The sequence below is a fragment of the Acipenser ruthenus genome, chromosome 6 (genome assembly GCF_902713425.1).
Source record: "Acipenser ruthenus chromosome 6, fAciRut3.2 maternal haplotype, whole genome shotgun sequence".
NCBI classification, from domain to species: domain Eukaryota; kingdom Metazoa; phylum Chordata; class Actinopteri; order Acipenseriformes; family Acipenseridae; genus Acipenser; species Acipenser ruthenus.
This window is the reverse complement of record NC_081194.1, coordinates 20779912-20799127: the sequence shown is the minus strand read 5'-3', so window position 1 is coordinate 20799127 and position 19216 is coordinate 20779912. Positions and strand designations below refer to the sequence as shown.

General features: G+C 37.4%; 1 protein-coding gene across 1 annotated transcript in view; it reads left to right on the top strand.

Annotated features, from left to right (window-relative positions):
- The window catches only part of hbs1l (HBS1-like translational GTPase), a 52325-nt gene that overhangs the window by 2413 nt on the left and 30696 nt on the right, over positions 1 to 19216 (top strand). Inside the window, exons 3-4 of the mRNA XM_034018197.3 lie at positions 145 to 288; positions 2372 to 2566. Of these exons, the coding sequence (XP_033874088.3) occupies positions 145 to 288; positions 2372 to 2566 (339 nt within the window). The remainder of the gene's footprint in view (positions 1 to 144; positions 289 to 2371; positions 2567 to 19216) is intronic.

Sequence of the window (19216 nt, the reverse complement as noted above, 5' to 3'; positions counted from 1 at the left end):
TGCTCAGTACACAATAATATGCAGTAGCATTCTTGGGGAGGGTGCAGGTTGAAATGCCTAGATATTTATTTTAGTGTGCAGTATCTTCACCTGATAGGTTTTCTGTTGCTTATGGTAAAGCTTCCTATTTGTATTTTTTTCCAGCTGCCGAGTTCATCTATTCCAAGCGCGATAAGCCCTCAGTCTTCACAGAGCCCCTTGAAGAAGAGAAGTTTGAGGTTGAGGAGCAGGCTGTACCCCCTTCTTCCCCCAGCACGAACCATGAAAAACTTAGTGAAGTAGATCAAGGTACTGTAAGAAATTCAGATTTTCATGTTTTTAAATGTAAACAAATACACACAAAGTAAAACTCAACTTTACATAAATTAAATTGTGTTATGTGATATCAGTTTGTCCATGGCTACTGCACCAGGCATCTAAGCCGTTATTGTAGAAGGCCAATATTAATGCATAATGCAGTGGTTCACTCTATAAAGATTATATATCAGAAAGTGCACCGACAAGACAAAAGGGATATCTAGTGCAAACAAGCAGGACAGAATCACACTGAAATGTTTAAGGAAGACCTGACCAATTGGACAACAGTACAAAGTAAAATCATGAAGTACTACCAGTGCAACACTACAAACATGTTACACATCCACACAGTAAATCATTGCATATACACTCATTTAAAAACAGTTGCATTTGCTTAAACAAGAGCATGTGTCAGTTATATTGTCTTAATTAAATGGTTTCTTCATTGCAAACATTGCAGTACCCTTGCTAACCCCAAAAGGATCAAACTTCAGAAACAAAAATGTTTGGATTTAGATGGTTATAAAGAATAACAATAGTATATTGAAAACATACCTTTGCTACTAAGAAATACAGTCAACCTCGGTTAACTCGACATCCCATGGGGATGCCATTTAGTGTTGACTTATCCAAGGTGTTGAGTTAACCACAGGTGCACATGAGCCATGGCATTAACATGCATATAAGTAACAGAACTCACACGTTTACAGTATTGCAGTATTTCCAATTTTATTTCTACTTAAATGTCCTTATGAAAATGGTTGAAAGAACTGCAGCGAATGAATCAATTACAGTATACAGTACTGTATAAACTCAGTACAACTCGTATAGTTCAATTGAAGTAAGAATTAATAAAATAAAAACAGCGTTATTTTTATGAAAACAATCCAGCCACAAACTGTGCATAAACTGGACTATACTTTTAGGTATTGGCTTGTACTGTCTAATTTGATGGTTTAAATAGCAAAAGTTAACAAATGTACATTATACAGAATTCATTCGGTGAACAAAAATAATAATAAACAACTTAAGTTTCACACAGAAATCAAACATTGTCGCTTGTTTTGCATGTATAAACATGTGCTTTAAAAGTTCTGCTGACAAGCTTGTTATCCCGATTTACCTGAGCTTTGAAGCCAATTGAACGAGAAGTAATTTTTCGCTTCTCGCTCATTGTGAACTAACACTGTAACCAGCTGCACTTGGTATTTGCAAATGAATGAATGAACGATCGGTTTCCAGTCAGCGGTCAGTTACGTGAGGTGACTGTCGAGTTTTCCACTAGTCTTTTTAACAGTTTTTAACAGGACCAAGACTGTGGCATACACAGTAAATCGATACTGTACGTTTAAGAGAAGAAAACAAATTGCTGTATAAAAGCTGAACAGTGAGTTTGCTCAGGAGGCTCGCTAGAGGTCTCTACGGGTGCTGTATGGAGGTTGGCTGTTCCTGTCTATCATGCCGTCTATGATGGAAGGCATTGTGTGATGTCACCAGGAAGATTGGAGCTGAGAGAGCAATGGTGGAGTGTCGGTGTGTTCGAACGAAAACAAATTAAAAGAAAAAAAAACGTTTCTATGAATTAAGCGAAGGTGTTGAGTTATCCACCAGTCGAGTTAACTGAGGTTGACTGTGTCTTGATTTCGTTAACTCGCACCCCGACATACAAATTTGTTGCACACACTAAATTATGGATGAAGACACAAACATTTTCTCCACAAACAATTGTCATGGTTTGTTACATAACACACGGTAAATGTACATTAGACTGGAAAGATTAACTGTTTTTTGCAGGTCTTTAAGAAATTATTTAGAATTTGAAACAATATCTTACCTCTCGAGTCCTGCTTCATACTTTGGCAGCAAGGAAGTCAGGGACTAAGCTGGGATTTCCTGTTTCTATTTACTTGTATCATAACACATTGCTCTCACCCCAAAACACAAATTGCTTTTACTGTGTTGACACTTCATTTTATTTCTATGATGCAGTGGTTTAGTGCTTAACTGTTTACAGTAGCAGCTTAAAATTGATCAAATCAGATTAATAATATTTTTATTTTTGTCCCCCCATCAGCTCAGTTGTTTTCATGCCTTGATCAGATGCGAGAGGTCCTCGGTGACTCTGTCCCAGATCCTGTTCTGGTGGAAGCGGTTCTTAAGTGCCGGTTTGATTTACAAAAGGCCCTGGACCTCATGTTATCTGAGGAAGGCAAGAAGACACCAAGTGCAAGAAACCACAATGAGGTCTCTACAGGGAAAGCTGCCAAAGGTATGTTTATATGTACCATTTTATTTTCCTTTAGAGAGACCTTGCAATATTTGCTTTTGCTCTTATTACGTATCAAACTTGAATGGAATTTGCCTTTTATATCCACATGCAATAGTCGGGAAGTGTTCGCAGGAATGTAAAAATCTGCAGCAACATCTTTCTTTTTCATGTATGGTGGTGCATTATCCACTGCTTTCAACCTCAACTTATATCTGCAAGGACAGCGCCTGTTTTTGCGCTGCTTCATGGAAATGGCATTGATGCGTGAGCACTATGGGAACTCACTATACATCCTAGGATCAGTAGGACCAAAACAGCACTAAAATACAGAGGCGCTAATCTGGATGCAAGTTAATGCATTTCTAGGGCTACAACGAAGGGTGCATTTTGACCTTTGAAGGTTCGGAACACATTACTGAAGGAAGGTTCGAACCTTCGATGGTACTAATTTGCATGATTTACTGGTTGATTTTCAATTGTTGATTGAAAATCCTATTATTTTACAGGTAATCCATATAAATGGAATAAAACATTCACATATAGTTTAAAAATAATTTGTATCGAACAGAAATCATGTTTTTATCAATTAAATAAAAATACACGTTTAAGTACAGGTAATTGATGCTTCTTGCAATACAGTAAGCTTGCATTACAGCCAATTAAAAGTTCTGCAGCGGGGGCTCTCAAGTGGTGCATCCAGTGGAGTGCCGGATGTGCCCTATATTCTGGAGGTCGCCGGTTAGAGTCCAGGTTATTCCACTGCCGGTGGTGGACGGGAGTTCCCAGGAGGCGGCGCACAATTGGCCTAGCGCCGCCTGGAATGGGAAGGGCTTAGGTCAGCCATGGTGTCCTCGGCTCACTGTGCACCAGCGACCCTTGTAGACTGCCCTGGCGCCTGCAGGCCTGCCTACAAGCATCTCAGAGTTGCGTGGTCCTCCTACGCTGTAGTTCTGCGGTAGCTGCATGGCGGGACTGCAGAATGAAAAGAAGAGGACGGCTGACGGTACAAGTTTCGTTCGTCTTCGTCTCTCCCGAGTCAGCACGGGGGTTGTAGCGGTGAGCCGCACTTACGAAGTGGGCATTTCAAACTGGGGAGAAAATGGGGTAAAATACAATTGCCGATTCCAAATTAAAAAAAAATAAAATAAAATAAAATAAAAATACTGCAGCAGACTTGGGCAAAACAAAGCTTTATTTAACAGTCATTGTTCCAAGCAGGTTATCAGTCATAGTCACATTTTACTACTACTAAAAATAAAATAATAATATGAACTTACGCTTGTCAAGTGATCCCAGAGATTGGTTGTGCCTCCATGATACATCAACAGTCGCTTGCACAGTTTGCGTTCAATTATTTTTTTTTTTAACAAAAAAATCCCAAACAGCAGAGGGGTTTCGAGACATTTCTTTCAATAGAGCTTACACTAAACAACGTTTTGCCGTCGAGATGGCGAAAGAAGAAAGTGAAGTTCTGCCTCTGGACAAGCTGGAGGGGGGAGGGGCGGACGGTGCTCTGTTTTTCGAAATTAAAAGTATTAGTGTTAGCGTATATTTTGTATGTTTCAAACATTCTACCATAGCACTTATCTTACACTCTTGTACATTAGGTATTCAGTACATATTTAACTGAAGCACTACATACATGGCAGCTGTGCCATATAGATTTGCTACGTATAACGATTTGGTAGTGGATTTTAGTACAGCAACTTTTGTTTAAGTAATATGCATTATACAAATCAAAAGATCGAATTTTGTGAGTGATTTATAGCAGCGGTTCCCAAACTTTTGATTGTCGCGTACCCCCTTCCAGACAACTGTCTGCGTACCCTTAGCATAAAGATTTATACTTTGTAATGATATTTAATATATGCTTTCATAATACACAACAATATAATACATGCATAGTGCCGCCGCTAGGATTTACCGGGCCCTGGTGCAAAACTGAAGTACTAGGACCTCCCCCCTCCCACCAAAAAAAACGTAAAACGTTATTTTAAGACGACTGAACAAGACAGTAAACGTTTTAACCACAATTGATTGTATATAGCAAACTGAAGTGCACGACTGGATTCATGGGTTTTTATTTATTTTTTTGTTACAACCATTTTAAGAACATTGGTGGTACTAGGGCTTCCACATTTAGGATAGTACACAACTTGGACATTCTAGTCAAGACCATCAAACAGACAGTGGTGTCTAATTTAAAGATGTAAACATTGTCAACCTTTTTACTTTATTTATCCAACTTTATACAATATGCTCTATACAATATAGAGCAGAACTACAAGTTTCTGGTGATGGTATTAATATCTGCCCTGGGGACTATTTTAGTTCATTAAAATAGACCCCATTACTTTTTTTGGCGAGGTGGCACATTCATTAATTTAATTAACTATTTCAAGTAACATTTAGTAATAAAATGCCTTTTTTCTATTTTTTTTTCCCAACATGTTTTTCTAAATCATTTGTGGCCATCACAATCTTCTTCATGGAATTCTTGTCCTTTTTCGTCATCAAATCTGAATATTGTTGGCTATCGTAAGGTAAGGAGACCTATTTTGTTCATCAAAATTAGGAATATCTAAGCACTATGGGTCATTTAAAGCAACAAGGACATTGATTAATACAGAAACATCAACTTCCTTGGATCTTAGCAGCCTTATAGCACAACATGAGTTACCAGTGGTTGTTTTAAGCGATACACTTTCCTCTAAAAACCTTAACATACACTGTTCTGATGAGGGAGGATCAAACACTTGCCAAAACAATTTGTTTAATTGCTCACTGTCAGGTCTGAGTAATGCATCATTTAAAAAAACAGAACATCAAATCACAGAAGGTAACGCACTGGGGAAAACCAGTCTCATACAATTGATTTCAGAGCATGAGCGTGACAGTCAAAGAGGCGTTCATTTCACTCATCTGGCTTTTGATGGCTGTGCTACTGCAGTGCCCAAGAGTGAATCAGAAATATCAGATCTGTCATTGCCACAAAAAGTGTCGCTTTCAGCCACTAGTGCAGAAATGCGCCCCAAGTGTACCTCTGCCCTGGGTGGCCTGAATGATTTTAATACCCCCTGTCCCAATACCAACTGCTTGACTTCCTCTCTGGGCACTCTGACAAGCATGCAAGATCCAAAGCAAAACCAGAAGCCTGAGGCATTTGGCAGTCTCCACTCAGTTTTTCAGAGCAAGCCCTTAGATATTAATAGTGGAAATAACAGCTGTAAAATACAGCATATTGAATGTCCATCCCTGGCAGAGCTCATCCAGTATAAAAAAAATAGTCAGAGTCCTTATGATACCCTGCTTGACATCAAGGGCAAGACAGTGGCAGGAGAAGACAGAGTACCTTTGTCTTTTGAATCTCTGTCATTGTCAGAGTTAGCTTCAGAACATGAGGCCAAAACTGGTTCTCTTCCACTAACAGAATCTTTGTATTCATTACTGACTCCTGTAACTACCAAAGCCAATGAGCAAGAAAATGTGTCTTTGTCAAGCTTGATTGCAGACAGTGTTAAGAGAGCCCCAAAGACTTGGTTAATGAATAATAAGCACGATGTCCCAGAGACGCAGCCCTCTGTGGGATTAGACTTGAATGTAGATTTGAGTATGCTTATCCAGAAACCACCTGAAGTAGACATGACAAAAATCTTATCGTCAAAAGATCAAATTATAAGCCATCCTGGTAACAACCAATCCTTGTGCAAGGGCAAAACAGTGCAAGTGTCTAAAAGGCGAACCATGACTCTCTCTTGGTCGAAAAACCTAAGTGCTAATCCCTCTGTATTTGCCTTGACTCTGTCAGTTCAATGTCCCCCTCAGGATTTCAGGAATAAGGTGCTTGGTATTCATAAAGCATTCTTGTATAGCAAGCAGATGCAAGTGGTAAAAAGAAAAAAACAGGGACCTCTGTTTAAAATCACACCATTTGACTTTCAGACACCTTCTCCAGATGATATTATAAAAGTTCAACAAAAGGCGGCTTTTACCAGATAATAAGTATGACGGTTATCCTAATGATTTTTACTTTAATTTTGTTACCTAAATTATATTTCTTTTGTCTTTGATTTTTATACTAACATTTCTTCAGTGGTCTGTTATTTTGTCTTAAAAGTTTATTTTATTTTTTAAACAAGGTACAGTACCAGCATTTTTACAGTTTTTAACCAAAAGAAGTGTAAAACAGTCCTTCATTGACGAGAAACCTTTGAAGTTTTAATGATAGGATTGTAGTTCTGTATGTGCAACGTTCACAAATACACTTCAGTTTGTAAGGAATTGTATCATAATTGAATAGTTTATCCACTTAAAGGATTGCTATCTAAGGTTTATCGCTTTTTTGTGTTGAAGAATATTTGGTTCTTATTTTTAATGACTTCAATTTGGAATATGCAGATATTTGCAGTTATTGATAGAGATGGAGATTTGCTGCTGCTCCCTGGTGCCTAATCCCTTCACTTGTAGTTCACACTCAATCCAGTGGTCAAGCTGCAAGGTACCAGGTTGCAGAAGTTTATATTTAATTGGTTTTGTAACATTTTATCTACATAATTTTCTTAACATAAGTCAAGAACCAAAATATTCTTAGTGCAATAAAAGGGATTAAAATTTAGAAGAAAATACATGCATTTGTTACTTACCTCTCTTTTTTAATGTATTTTTCTGAAGAAACATCTTCTAACCCAAAGTATTTTGTAAATTTATAGTTTTTTGTTCCTTGGGTTTGATATTCATCAGAATCATGTTTAATGAAATAACTAGGCCTAATTTGTTAAACTTCACAAATTTAGGTATAAATTACAGACAGCAGCTTATTTTTCCCCTGGAATAAAGGTCATACAGTAGGAAATGAGTAACTTACGGGAAAGCTGAAAGTTTGTAAATGTGAACTGATTGCACTATGATGGGACAAATCAGCTGCTCTCTTTGCATGTGCTTTACATGAAAAAATAAATTGTGAGAATTGTTAATATTTGTACCAACAGTATTTTCTCAATAACAATCCAAAATGAGAATGTAGTTTAAAATGTAACGTTCCTGCTACAAACTCTTTGGAGTGCTTTTGATTTTGAATCTCATTAAGCAGTAGAACCCGAAGAAGGAAGGCTTTATCATCTGGTAAGGCCTGCATCGTGTAGTTAAATGTCCCGAGCCGAAGGTGAGGGCGTTTAACATGACGAGAAGAGCCTTATAAAGCCCTCTTATGGAGGATTCTGTTGCTATTAGAAAATGTATACGTAAAAAACCCAAAGACCTTTAAAGTTTTTCTTTTTTTTTTTTATGCAGCACTAGTTTTTGTTGCGAATAAAACGTTTTACTCATTTGATGAGTAATGCGGTTCGCTCGTAATTCTAGCAGTGGATGCTTCGTGGGTGAACTTGATTTGTGAACTGTTTGTAAAACATGTAAAGAATAAAAGTACATCTGACTTATTTTTTAATTAGGATTTGCGTGCATGTTTGTGTATTTGTAAGTTTCAGTCTTTAAGTTACCGTTGGGTCCTAAAATGTGTTAGCGAACTAAATAAATAAATAAATGTTTTAGTAATTAAACATGTCTTGTAGTCTATGTGTTAATAGTTAGAGAAGAGAGCACCGTGCCTGTGTTGTTATACTGTGTTAAAGTTGCTGAAAAGTAATCAGACTGCATTGAAATAGATAGATAGGCCAGTGGGGAAGAATAATTTGTGTAAACATTTAGAGGGCATGTACAAGAACTAAGAATTTCTTTCATCAAGCAGAAAAAAGGTAAAGTACACAAATACTGTATTTATGTATTTTCAGGTGGATTGATCTGGAACAGTAATTAAGCATAGTTCGAAAGATAACATTTGATTTCCATTATCCGAGATTAAAGCCCTCGTATTCAGTGCTCTATACTAAGTTTTTCTCTAGGGAGCCTTTGGCTACCAACCACATTTTTTAGGTGCCAGGACTTAAATCTGGATGCCAGTAATATTACATTTGCCAATGTACTTACCAAAACTATTTACAAATAGAAAAAGGAAGCATCCTTCTTAGAAATCCTCATCCGCTGACTCACAGTAATCCACTGAAAGGATGTCCATGTCACAGGGCCAGCAACTGTAGTAGGGCCGTTGCCTTCTTTTTCCTGAATTTAGCTAACGTTTCACACTTGGGTCTTGATCAGAATGTTCACGCTCCAGTCCCTCTGAGCTAATACTGATCAGAACTTCCAGGGTGGAAACATTTAAACAATTTTGCACTTTCTTTTTTATTTGGTTTTGTGCACTAAAGCCACATTCGCATTGGGCAGAAGAGATGGGAAGAACTCAACTAAGTGCAGGACATTTTTATTGCTGGAACAGAAGGGCTCCTTGGTTAGAATGATTTCCGAGAGCCCGGGGTATGATTTGTCCATGAATTGACCTTTTACAAGAGATTTGAGCATTTTTCACTCAGGAGGAACTACATCCAAATTGCATCCATGTCTCACCAGTAGATATTTATACCAATTTAGCAGAACGTTTATTTGCTCTTCTCCAAAATCAGACAGGTTGTCAAAAGATTCAGGCCAAGCATCATGACAAAAGACAAAAGCAGTGTATTGCTTTTGAGGGACCCTCTGCATCCTGTTCTGAGTCATGTATAAGATCTCCAGATTTTCTGTCCATTTCCTGCAGGGTTATAGTTTGGTGTATTGGGATCTGTAGATCATCTTTAAATGTGTCTGCTGCACCTTTTAATTTTATACCCTGGTGAGTCTGAGACTTTGTGGATTTTTCCTTTGACTTTTTTGTGCTACACTAGGTGTCTGTTCTGTGTATATCTGCTTTTGTGGTTCATAAAGGGTGAAAAAAAGTAGCCATTACCAAGGGGTTTTACTTCCATGCTCTATCGTAGAGATACAATTCCTGAGTGCGGCAAAAGCCTGTGGCAAAATTAAACAGTTTTTTTGCAGTGTCAGGCTGAGCTCGGACAAAACTGAAAAAAGATCACACATTCGTGGCTAAAACCAACAAATGCATGTTTTTCCATTTCTTGGCTGATGTGCTTTGCTCTCAGCAAACTCAGCACCTAGTGCTTTTAACTCTCTCTTAGATTTTGGGCTGTAATGGTATGTTTTCCAAACCATTTGTAGAATTTTGTAAATTTTTCCCACCATTGGTATCGAGCGCTGAGTAGTGACCATTACTAGCTCTAGTCGGTGTGGCATACAGTGGATTGAAACAGTATACTCTCCAAGTTCCCTTTTCAAAAGTGTCCATCCCCCCCCTCCTCCCACAACAAGGCAGGCTGTCTCCGCCTCCTGTACACTCCCATTGGCCAGAATCACCTCTGTGTCAACTACCATTGGCCAGGCAGCATTTCTGCAGCCTGTTCTGAAGTGTTTAGTACAGTGTCAGTGCTTGATAGCAATGAAACAGAAAAAAAAACATTCTTGTTATTTGGGCCTATTATAGAGATGTTCTTTTGGTAAATTTTTATGAACGTTTAAACTCTTTGCAATGTCAGCATTTAAACATTTAAACCATATCTACATACACACACACACACACACACTCTACTACTCGAAGCAAACACTACTCTCCTCTACATACTGTACTTGTTAGTGTACATAAAACTCCCAAACATTGCCACAAGTCCTATTTTAAACGCCAAATTCACACACAGTCAAGTAATATATTAAGTGTATGGTAATAATTTTCTTTCTCTTCCCCACAAACTTATTCTATTTGTTTTAAACATGTATAGGACTCATCAGGGCCCCGTACACATACTATGTAAAATACTGTTACAATTTAGTACTTTAAAATAACTTTAAACAAAGCCATCATAATAATCGAATAATTAAAATGCTTCCATGGCACAATGTTATAAAAATGATTGCAAAGGGCATAATCATTTGATTAAAAAAATATTAACTTTTTTTTTTTGCTTAATAAAAACACTGCTTTTATTCTAATAATGATGAAAAACAGACAATAAAACTGCGTACAATAATTGAATCAAACATGAGCGAATAAATACCACTATTTTTTTTTTTGTTTGTTTCCTGCTTTGGGTTCAGTGCCGCTCCCTGTCATCCTCAGCAGTGACAAATTTTTATCGTTTATCTGTCCCGGGCAAGTTAAATTGGTCATCAGTGTGTGAACATGAATGCATTTATTATTTTTATTTTATAGCAAGGCACACGGTCAATCAGAATTTGGTTTTAGCCTGGATTTGCTCATTGACGTCCCCCCATTTCAAAGCGTATCTGTCGGTTTTAGAAGACTCAGTAATAATACTAAGACTCGAGAGTTGGAACATGTTAAAGAATAGATCTGGCTTTACCATAATACATTCTTAGCAAACAATTACATGTGACAAACGAAAATGAGAAACAGCAACATACCATTCTAAATATAACGTTTCTGGATAATAAAGCCATTAACGTTACCTTACCAAATTTTAATTGCACCAATTTGAATCTCCGGAGTCCAGCCTTTTCGCAAAATAAACAAATTGCCAGACCCTCAGGATGCAGATTGAGGATGCTGCAGAGTAGCTTGGCAGAGCCAGTAGAAGACAAAATATGTATTGTGATTGGCTGATGGGAGTTGTTGATCCAGAAATGACTAGTAAATGTTGTCCTGGCACCATTAGCAAGATATCGAAATTGCTTGTGCGCAGCAGGATTTCCGAGCTGAGCAGCTCATGCCAGATTGGTGCACAGTTTAGAGGGAACATTGCTGTTGGCCACTGGCTCCTGCATTGTTTTTTATAGTCGCTTTCGTAATAGAGCACTGCTATAGAACACTGGTATTGAGCACTGGTATTGACCAATCAGGTTAAAGGAAATCTCTGATCCATTTTTTAATATGTAATATTACTGTTCTCATGATACCTCTACCTTGTTTTAAGACACTGAAGCAAATTAATTTAACCCTGTGTGATATTTTAGATTTATTTTTTAAAATCTTCCCTTTCTAGTGTTGACCAATTGCTGCACTGTCAACGAAATCCATGTATGGATTGTGAGATTGATCTTTCTATTGTATCGGCAGTCATGCATAGTTTTAATACGACTTCCTATAACTGACAAATGTAGCAAAAGCAAGATATTTTATCCGTGCTCCGTGGATTGGTAAAAGCGTATGCATGAGCCTTAGATGTTTAAATAAATTAATGAATAGTGGTTGGAAACATTAGATGAGCAGAAGAGACTGCAAACCACAGTTTAATGTTTTAAAAGAAAGACTTTTCACAGGTGCAAATGCATTGGAAATAATGAACAGTTGACGTAATCTTTTGGTTTACCACACTGAGCTAAAGCCGTAAGGCTTTCAGGGGTACAGGGGCACCTGGAGTTTCTCATGCATGCAGAATTCAAACCTGTTTGAAATCTGTTTAGTTTTACTGGTTTCTAAATAAGCATAGAGTCTTTGTAATGTAAATAGTACATCTAATGAAAGTTCTATTTTTGTATATTTGGTATTTAATGGTTGTGTTGCACCAGGTGACTATGCAGCTATGATAGAAACTGGCATTTTAGGTAACCATATTATGAGCCTTATGAGACTTAAAGGCTAAAGTGATCTGTTTGTGGTGTTACATTACATAAACATTTTGTTTTTCCTTTTTGAGCATTTTATAAAAAAAAAAGATGATGAACACTTAACAGGTGTAGTATCTTTGTAGTTTTTTATTGTATGAATTGGTTTAAAACAAGTATTACTGTACAGGGAATATTACCAATGTCTGGTTATGCAGATTTAGAATGTGGTGTTGTGATTGCAGTTTATGTAAAATATTACAATAAAATTTGATTTCAGACGTGTGCCATGTGGTAAATGTGTGAAGGTGTGTATTGTGGCTCATTAAGGTGGTAGGTGTCAGCCTTTCTTCCTTAACTCGTGTTCATACCTTTTAAGCCCCTCCTTTTTAAAACCTTCATAAGAAAGTAATCTGCTTGTTTTCCATTATATAAATAATGGAAAGAGAAAAGAGTGCAAAAACAGCTCTTAATTATTTATTTTTAGATATTTGTCACTTTTTTTTATTTTCTAATTATCATTAGTTTTACATGGTTTACAACATTCCTTCAATCCTTTAGTGCCTGCCTCTTGATTGCCTCCTATTAGTCCAAGGCAGTGAGGCTCTATCTGTTCTTATAATGTGTTGCTGTTAAAGTAATGCCTCATTTCCACTTGCCACAGCCAAGAAAAACGTGTTTCACTGCTTTTTCCAAATGTGGCCAACCTCGGAAGTTCTTGTCCTGTGTCAAAGTCACTGAGATGGGCTCCTGAGTGGCGCATCCAGTAAAGGCGCTCCATAGTCTGGATGTCGCGAGTTCGAGTCCAGGCTATTCCTTTGGCCAGGGTGTCCTTGGCTCACTGCGCACCAGCGACCCCTGTAGTCTGGCCGGGCGCCTGCGGGCTTGCCTGTAAGCTGCTCGAGAGCTGCGTTGTCCTCCGATGCTGTAGCTCTTGGGTGGCTGCATGGTGAGTCTGCAGTGTGAAAAAAAGCGGTCGGCTGACGGCACGCGCTTCGGAGGACAACATGTGTTCATCTTCGCCCTCCCGAGTCAGCGCAGGGATGGTAACGGTGAGCTGAGCATAATAAAAGAATTGGCGATTCCAAATTGGGAGAAAATAATAAAAATAATTGGCAACGACTAAATTTATTAAAAAAATAAATAAATAAAAAAGTCAGTGAAGATAGTATTGTGTAGTGTTTTGAAGTACTACATTCACACACACAAAAAAAACAGCCCTAGCAATGGATGCTGCAATTGAAAGAACATTCGTCGAACATGTGTATAATTCAGCATAGCACCCATTAACTGTTTCTAGATTTCAGTTAGTCCAGATTGTTAACATAATCTCCGTTGCTTCGTTCTCCCACACACCGCTTAAATGATCAAACTCTTCTCAACAGCCATTGTAGATGTGGAAATAGCTTGAAATGTGTATCTCTGTTCCCCTGTCGCTTTCTTATCCAGCACATGCCTCCCTGCTACGTGATGATGTAGTTCCTTTGCAACCAGGTCTGACCACATCAGGTACGATATAGCAAACCAGTCCAAAAAAAGTGGCCGCGGCATGTTTAAATTGCCTGGCGCTACAGTTTTGGAAAAATGACAAATTTCAAAACATTTTGAAGATACAAATTGTTAATGTAATGCAGTTGTGGATGTGAACATGCATTATACACATGGGAGGAGTCCTAAGCAAAAAACGCTCATTGTCATTATAATAGACGTATTGCCCCCCCCTCCCCCCCAACTCAACTCAACTCAACATGACATGACCATCATGATAGTAAAAATAGACACCTTTTGTATAAGTTAGTGATTAGCAGATGTGTCAGCCGCACGAAGAGCACAGCGTGTGGTTTTCACTAACTCTGCAGATTTGCTAGGAAATCGGGACTGTCCCGACAATATAGAGTCTGTTGGCATGTATGTAATAGATAGATAGATAGATAGATAGATACAGATATATATATATATATATATATATATATATATATATATATGTGGAAAATTGAAATAAAAAGTGGGGACGCATTATTATTTTCATTCAACCGTCTGATACCTACTGCAGTGTATTAAAAGTTGTAGGCTTAAAGGTATTGCATACACTGCCAACAGCTACAAAAAACAGCTTGCTTTGAGTTTCTTCTGCATTCTCGAAGTCCCCCGATCACATTAACTGGATTTGCGCAGTGTCTGTGCCCCAAATTCTACTGCACAGTTAAGTGCCGAATCTGTTTAGTCGCTGCCACTGTTGTAAACTTAACAATTCCTTAACTACTTCCGGTCTCCAAGTACTATCTTGTTCTTGATCAGCCATTGTATTTGAAAAAAATGAAAGCGTGTAGCACCAACGACAAAAATACCCAACACGTCCGGTATACAGTCACGTGGGATGTTGACTTTCAATCCACGCCCACTATAGCGCTTCAGTGCCGGCATAGCCTTTCACACAGGAGTTAAGACGCTTACGCGCCGTCTCTGAACCACCTTGCATAACTCGTCTGTGTGAAAGGGGTATTGTATTCATGTTTTGTTTTTGCTAAAAAAGAAATCAGTTTTAGAGAGCTAAGACTTTGCACTGTATTGTACAACTATAGATATTTACAGTGTTCTTCAACCCTCATTGATGACTCTGTTACACTGTGATTTGAATATTGTATAAATAGCTTTTATACAACATTATAAATGGCTTGAATTAAAACACTATATATATATATATATATATATATATATATATATATATATATATATATATATATATATATATATATATATGAAAGACCTATGAACCTTTTTCTGTTCATTTGGGGTGCTGGGAGGGGACTGAGTTCTTCATGTTTTGTTGGTTTATTTATATTTTCATGCTGAACCCTGAAACTTTGGTGCTGAGAATCCCGTTTGATAATCATGCAGGTCCGAAAGTCAACATGGCTAATTGAATCTCTGCACGAAGAAAGAGCTGTGTGGGCTTTTTGCAGGAAGTGGTTTAGTTCACAGAAAAAGTATGTCAGCGATACAAAGTGTGCTGTACAACTTTTTTCTCCACCTACATTGGAAAAAGTGAACCACTCCATGGTTTTGCTCTTCTGTAACAACCAAATCAAACACTGGTACTTGCACCATATTTCCACCATTGTGTTTGTTCTATCCTTTATTAGAACAGAAAATCTTTCCAAATATAAATTAAGTATAGCTTTCCAGCAATATACAATAACACACATTTCTGTTATAACTTATATAATTTGAAATGTCTAAACTGTTCTAAAATATTTAATTTTATTTATTGCATATAGACTTAATGAAAAGGGATCTTGAAGACAGTTCCTGTTTAATTGATAACTTGTGCATAAGTAAAAAGTTAAATTACTGACTAATTTTTAATTTAAAAAATGTAGATTCAATACTTTTTACACGGTTTACAGGAGCTACCTCCTAAACTTATTTCAGTCACAAATAGCATCTAGTATGTCAGAAACAATTCATAATAGGCTATTTTATTTAAAAATCAATTAGGTTTTTGAAAGTGTAAAGTTTATTATTTGACAGTCGCCTTTCTCCAAGGCGACTTACAGAGACTAGGGTGTGTGAACTATGCATCAGCTGCAGAGTCACTTACAACTACGCCTCACCCGAAAGACGCAGCACAAGGAGATTAAGTGACTTGCTCAGGGTCACACAATGAGTCAGTGGCTGAGGTGGGATTTGAACCGGGGACCTCCTGGTTACAAGCCCTTTTTCAACCACTAGACCACACAGCCTGACAGAGAGATTCTGACAGAGAAAGGTTCTGAGTATTCTGCAATAGCACTGGGCTAGAGCAGTGGTTCCCAAGCTGTTGTCCGTGAGTAAACTCCAGGTGGTCCGCAAACAGCTCCCAAAATTCGGTTAAGCAGTTAAAAACTTGCATAAAAACATTTCTACACAATCACACGTTGTGCTACAATGTATTACTAAGCAACACAACAAATAGCTTTAACCATCTTATATATAATTGTAAGCCACATTTGTCATGTCTGAAGTCACAGACTTTTTTTTTTAGCCAGCATTTGAAAAAAAAAAAAAATATATATATATATATATATATATATATATATATATATATATATATATATATATATATATATATATATCTAGCATTCACTAATCTGGCTGTTCCAGCCTTTTCGCTCTGCATAAAAGTAGCGCGCTGCATTGAATATTCTTAATTTGTTTGGAATGACTAAATTAAAACACAAAAAAACATTAAAACCACAGTTTTAGTACTTTTTGTTTTCAACAATATAAAATATGTGCTACATTGTTGCCAGGAATATAGGAATATCCCTATTATTTCCATACGTTTTTAGAGAGGTTAACTGCATATTGTAAACACTACTTCTCTTAACACTACTTCTGGAAATAATGTGTATAGTCTGTTCTTGACACCGTCATAGTTAACCAAAATGCTATAAATCCTATCGACTATGCACCACCAATCCTGTTTAGTTTACACAGCACAGCCTACCAGAAGTGGTATGTAACATCCTGTACACATTCCAATCATTTTTACATTTTTCAAATTGCTTCCCACCCACCTCATCTTCGTATTCCAGTGTGTTTTTTATATGTACGTCGAGCAAAGTTGGCGACTCTGTGCAAACAAAGTTGCTTTAGAAATGTTGGGGGGACCAGCACTGGATCATTTACTGGATCCGAGGGTGACCCAAAGCCCCGGTGCATTATTTGTTAGGTTTTATCAAACGAAACTCTTAAACCTGCAAAATTGAGACGCCTTTTATCTACAAAGCATTCAATGTGAAAAAAAATATATATATTTTTTTTAAACATAAGGAACGGAAACTTTTCCATCAGCAACTTTAAATGTGCAAAATGACAACATTCCTTGATGAACTGGAACTGAAGATTCAAGCCCAGGGATTTTTTGTTAGGTACGTTATATAAATACTTTTACTTTCTACATGTACTTATACACATTCGTTTCAAAATGCTGTTGTGAAGAAATGTGTGGTAGGTGGTCCTGGGGGGGGGGATACAAACACCAAGGTGATCCCTACATTGAAAAAGGCTGGGAACCACTGGGCTAGAACGTTGTGGTTCACATCTACTTGAATGGTATTTGTTTAATTTCCTGATTGTTCGGATTAGAACCTCAAGTAATTGATATCACAAATATATTTCAAATGTTTATTAAATAACATGTTTTTGACCAGAATGACCCTGAACAGGGATCCAGTCCTGTACTTTGAAATTGAAGGCACCTTGCCACAGCACTGTAAGACACTCTAAACTCCACGACAGTGTAAAAGTGCATAGCTTAGCAGAAGCTTCATAGCCTAAGTAGCCTATGTTGTTTAACAAGTATCCAAATCTGGGGATCGATTTAATTTATTTTTGCATCTAGAGAACCACTTTGTATAACTTGGTATCAATTTGTTTTTACCACTGGTGTCAAAATCAATATATTCAATACAGGGGCTTCACAAAGAAAAAAATCTTGGTGGTGTGTGTATTATTCAGCAAACAATGTTGTTCCATTGATCTGTCGACCATATAATGAATAAGATTCAAAGACTATATATATAATTTTAGATAACTTGGGTGTCAGATAGAGATGCAACAATTAATCGATGCATCAATTATTGGTCATCCGTCCTTAAATTTCCCAAGCTTTCAATTACAAATTGGTGACTCGATGCAGCAAATTAGAGCCTCATTGCCAGTTTGCATAAAAACATTGATTTATGTAGTAATGCATGTATATTAATGCTAGTATGGTAGGTAGCCAGCATGAGCACGTTGCTAGAACGTTGGACAAGTCATGTGTGTTCTTATTTTAATGCAAGTTGTGCCTTGCTGTTTAACTATTATGCACGTGTGTTTTTAGTTATTGGATCTTCTGATAAAATCCTGGTGTTTTTATTTTTGATTTTCTCAATAAATGTGTATATGATAATCGATTTAAGAAATTAGGTTGCCAATTTACACCGCTAGTTTCAGAAGTATTTAATTACACAGAAGCTGTACACATTCTTTAGGTTATTTTGCAGGTATTTGTTTTGTGTTTAACCTATCTTTATAAGAATCTTTGTAATCTGAGCACCCCTGTGCCTGTGGATTGCTTCTCTCTACTTTGCAGACTATTACCATAAACCAGAAGTGTCATAATGTAAGCAGTGCTACCATAAATAAAAAAAACCCAAAAGATTGGAAAGGGAAGAATTCGAAAATGTGGGTGGGTCACTGTGGCAATGTGCCCCGCCCCTGTGTGCATTTGTGTGTTATGTGTTGTATGGTGCGTGTGTTAATGTTGGTGTATAGTCATTGGTACACGGGATATAAACGGGTCTGTGTTTCACGTGTATTTAAAAATGTATATTTGTATTTAGGCACGGGAATGCACATCACTGCACGTGCATTTAAAGTAAGTAATATGCGCGCACGAGGTTGCACATAATCAATTCACGTGCTGGGATTCAAGTGAATAATTAATTAGTAATTGAATCCCAGCACAAAAGTATAAATAGATGCACGTTTCATTCACTCGGGGTTGGGTGTTCGTGAGTGGAGAACGGGAGAGAGAGAGGAGAACTAAAAAGATAACAACTGCTACAGCGTGCTGGAAGTGCCAGCACAGTACTTGTTAACGTTCGTCCACTTGTTTTGTGTGTTAGTTCGTTTTGTTTACCTGTTTATTTTGGCCGCAAGTGCCGTGTCCTGTTTTGTGTTTAAAACCTTTTTATTTTGCAATAAACCTTCTGAACGCTACCATTGCGTCTCAGTTTCACTCACCACTACTGTCTGTCTGTGTTTCTTCCGGGTCTGATGTGTCGCCACTCAGCCAGCCTTGTGACAGTCACCCTGCAGATTAAAGAGAGAAGTAACTGCTTGGTGATAAAGCTGCTCTATCATAAGATTTAATGTTCCTGTTGGACAACAATATGGTGTTTGGTTAAATACGATTATTCATCTGATGTAGCTTAACTTTTTAAAGAGAGGGTATCAGTGGACATGCATAATTTCTGGTTATGGTTTATGTGTCACAACAATGGCAGGGTTTCCATGGAAAAATAAAAATAAGTCTAAACTTTCTCACATTATTTTGGTAGTACCTTTGAGGTTATTTGGGTTTCCATGTAGTTTTCTTTTAGAGAGTGAAATTCTCAC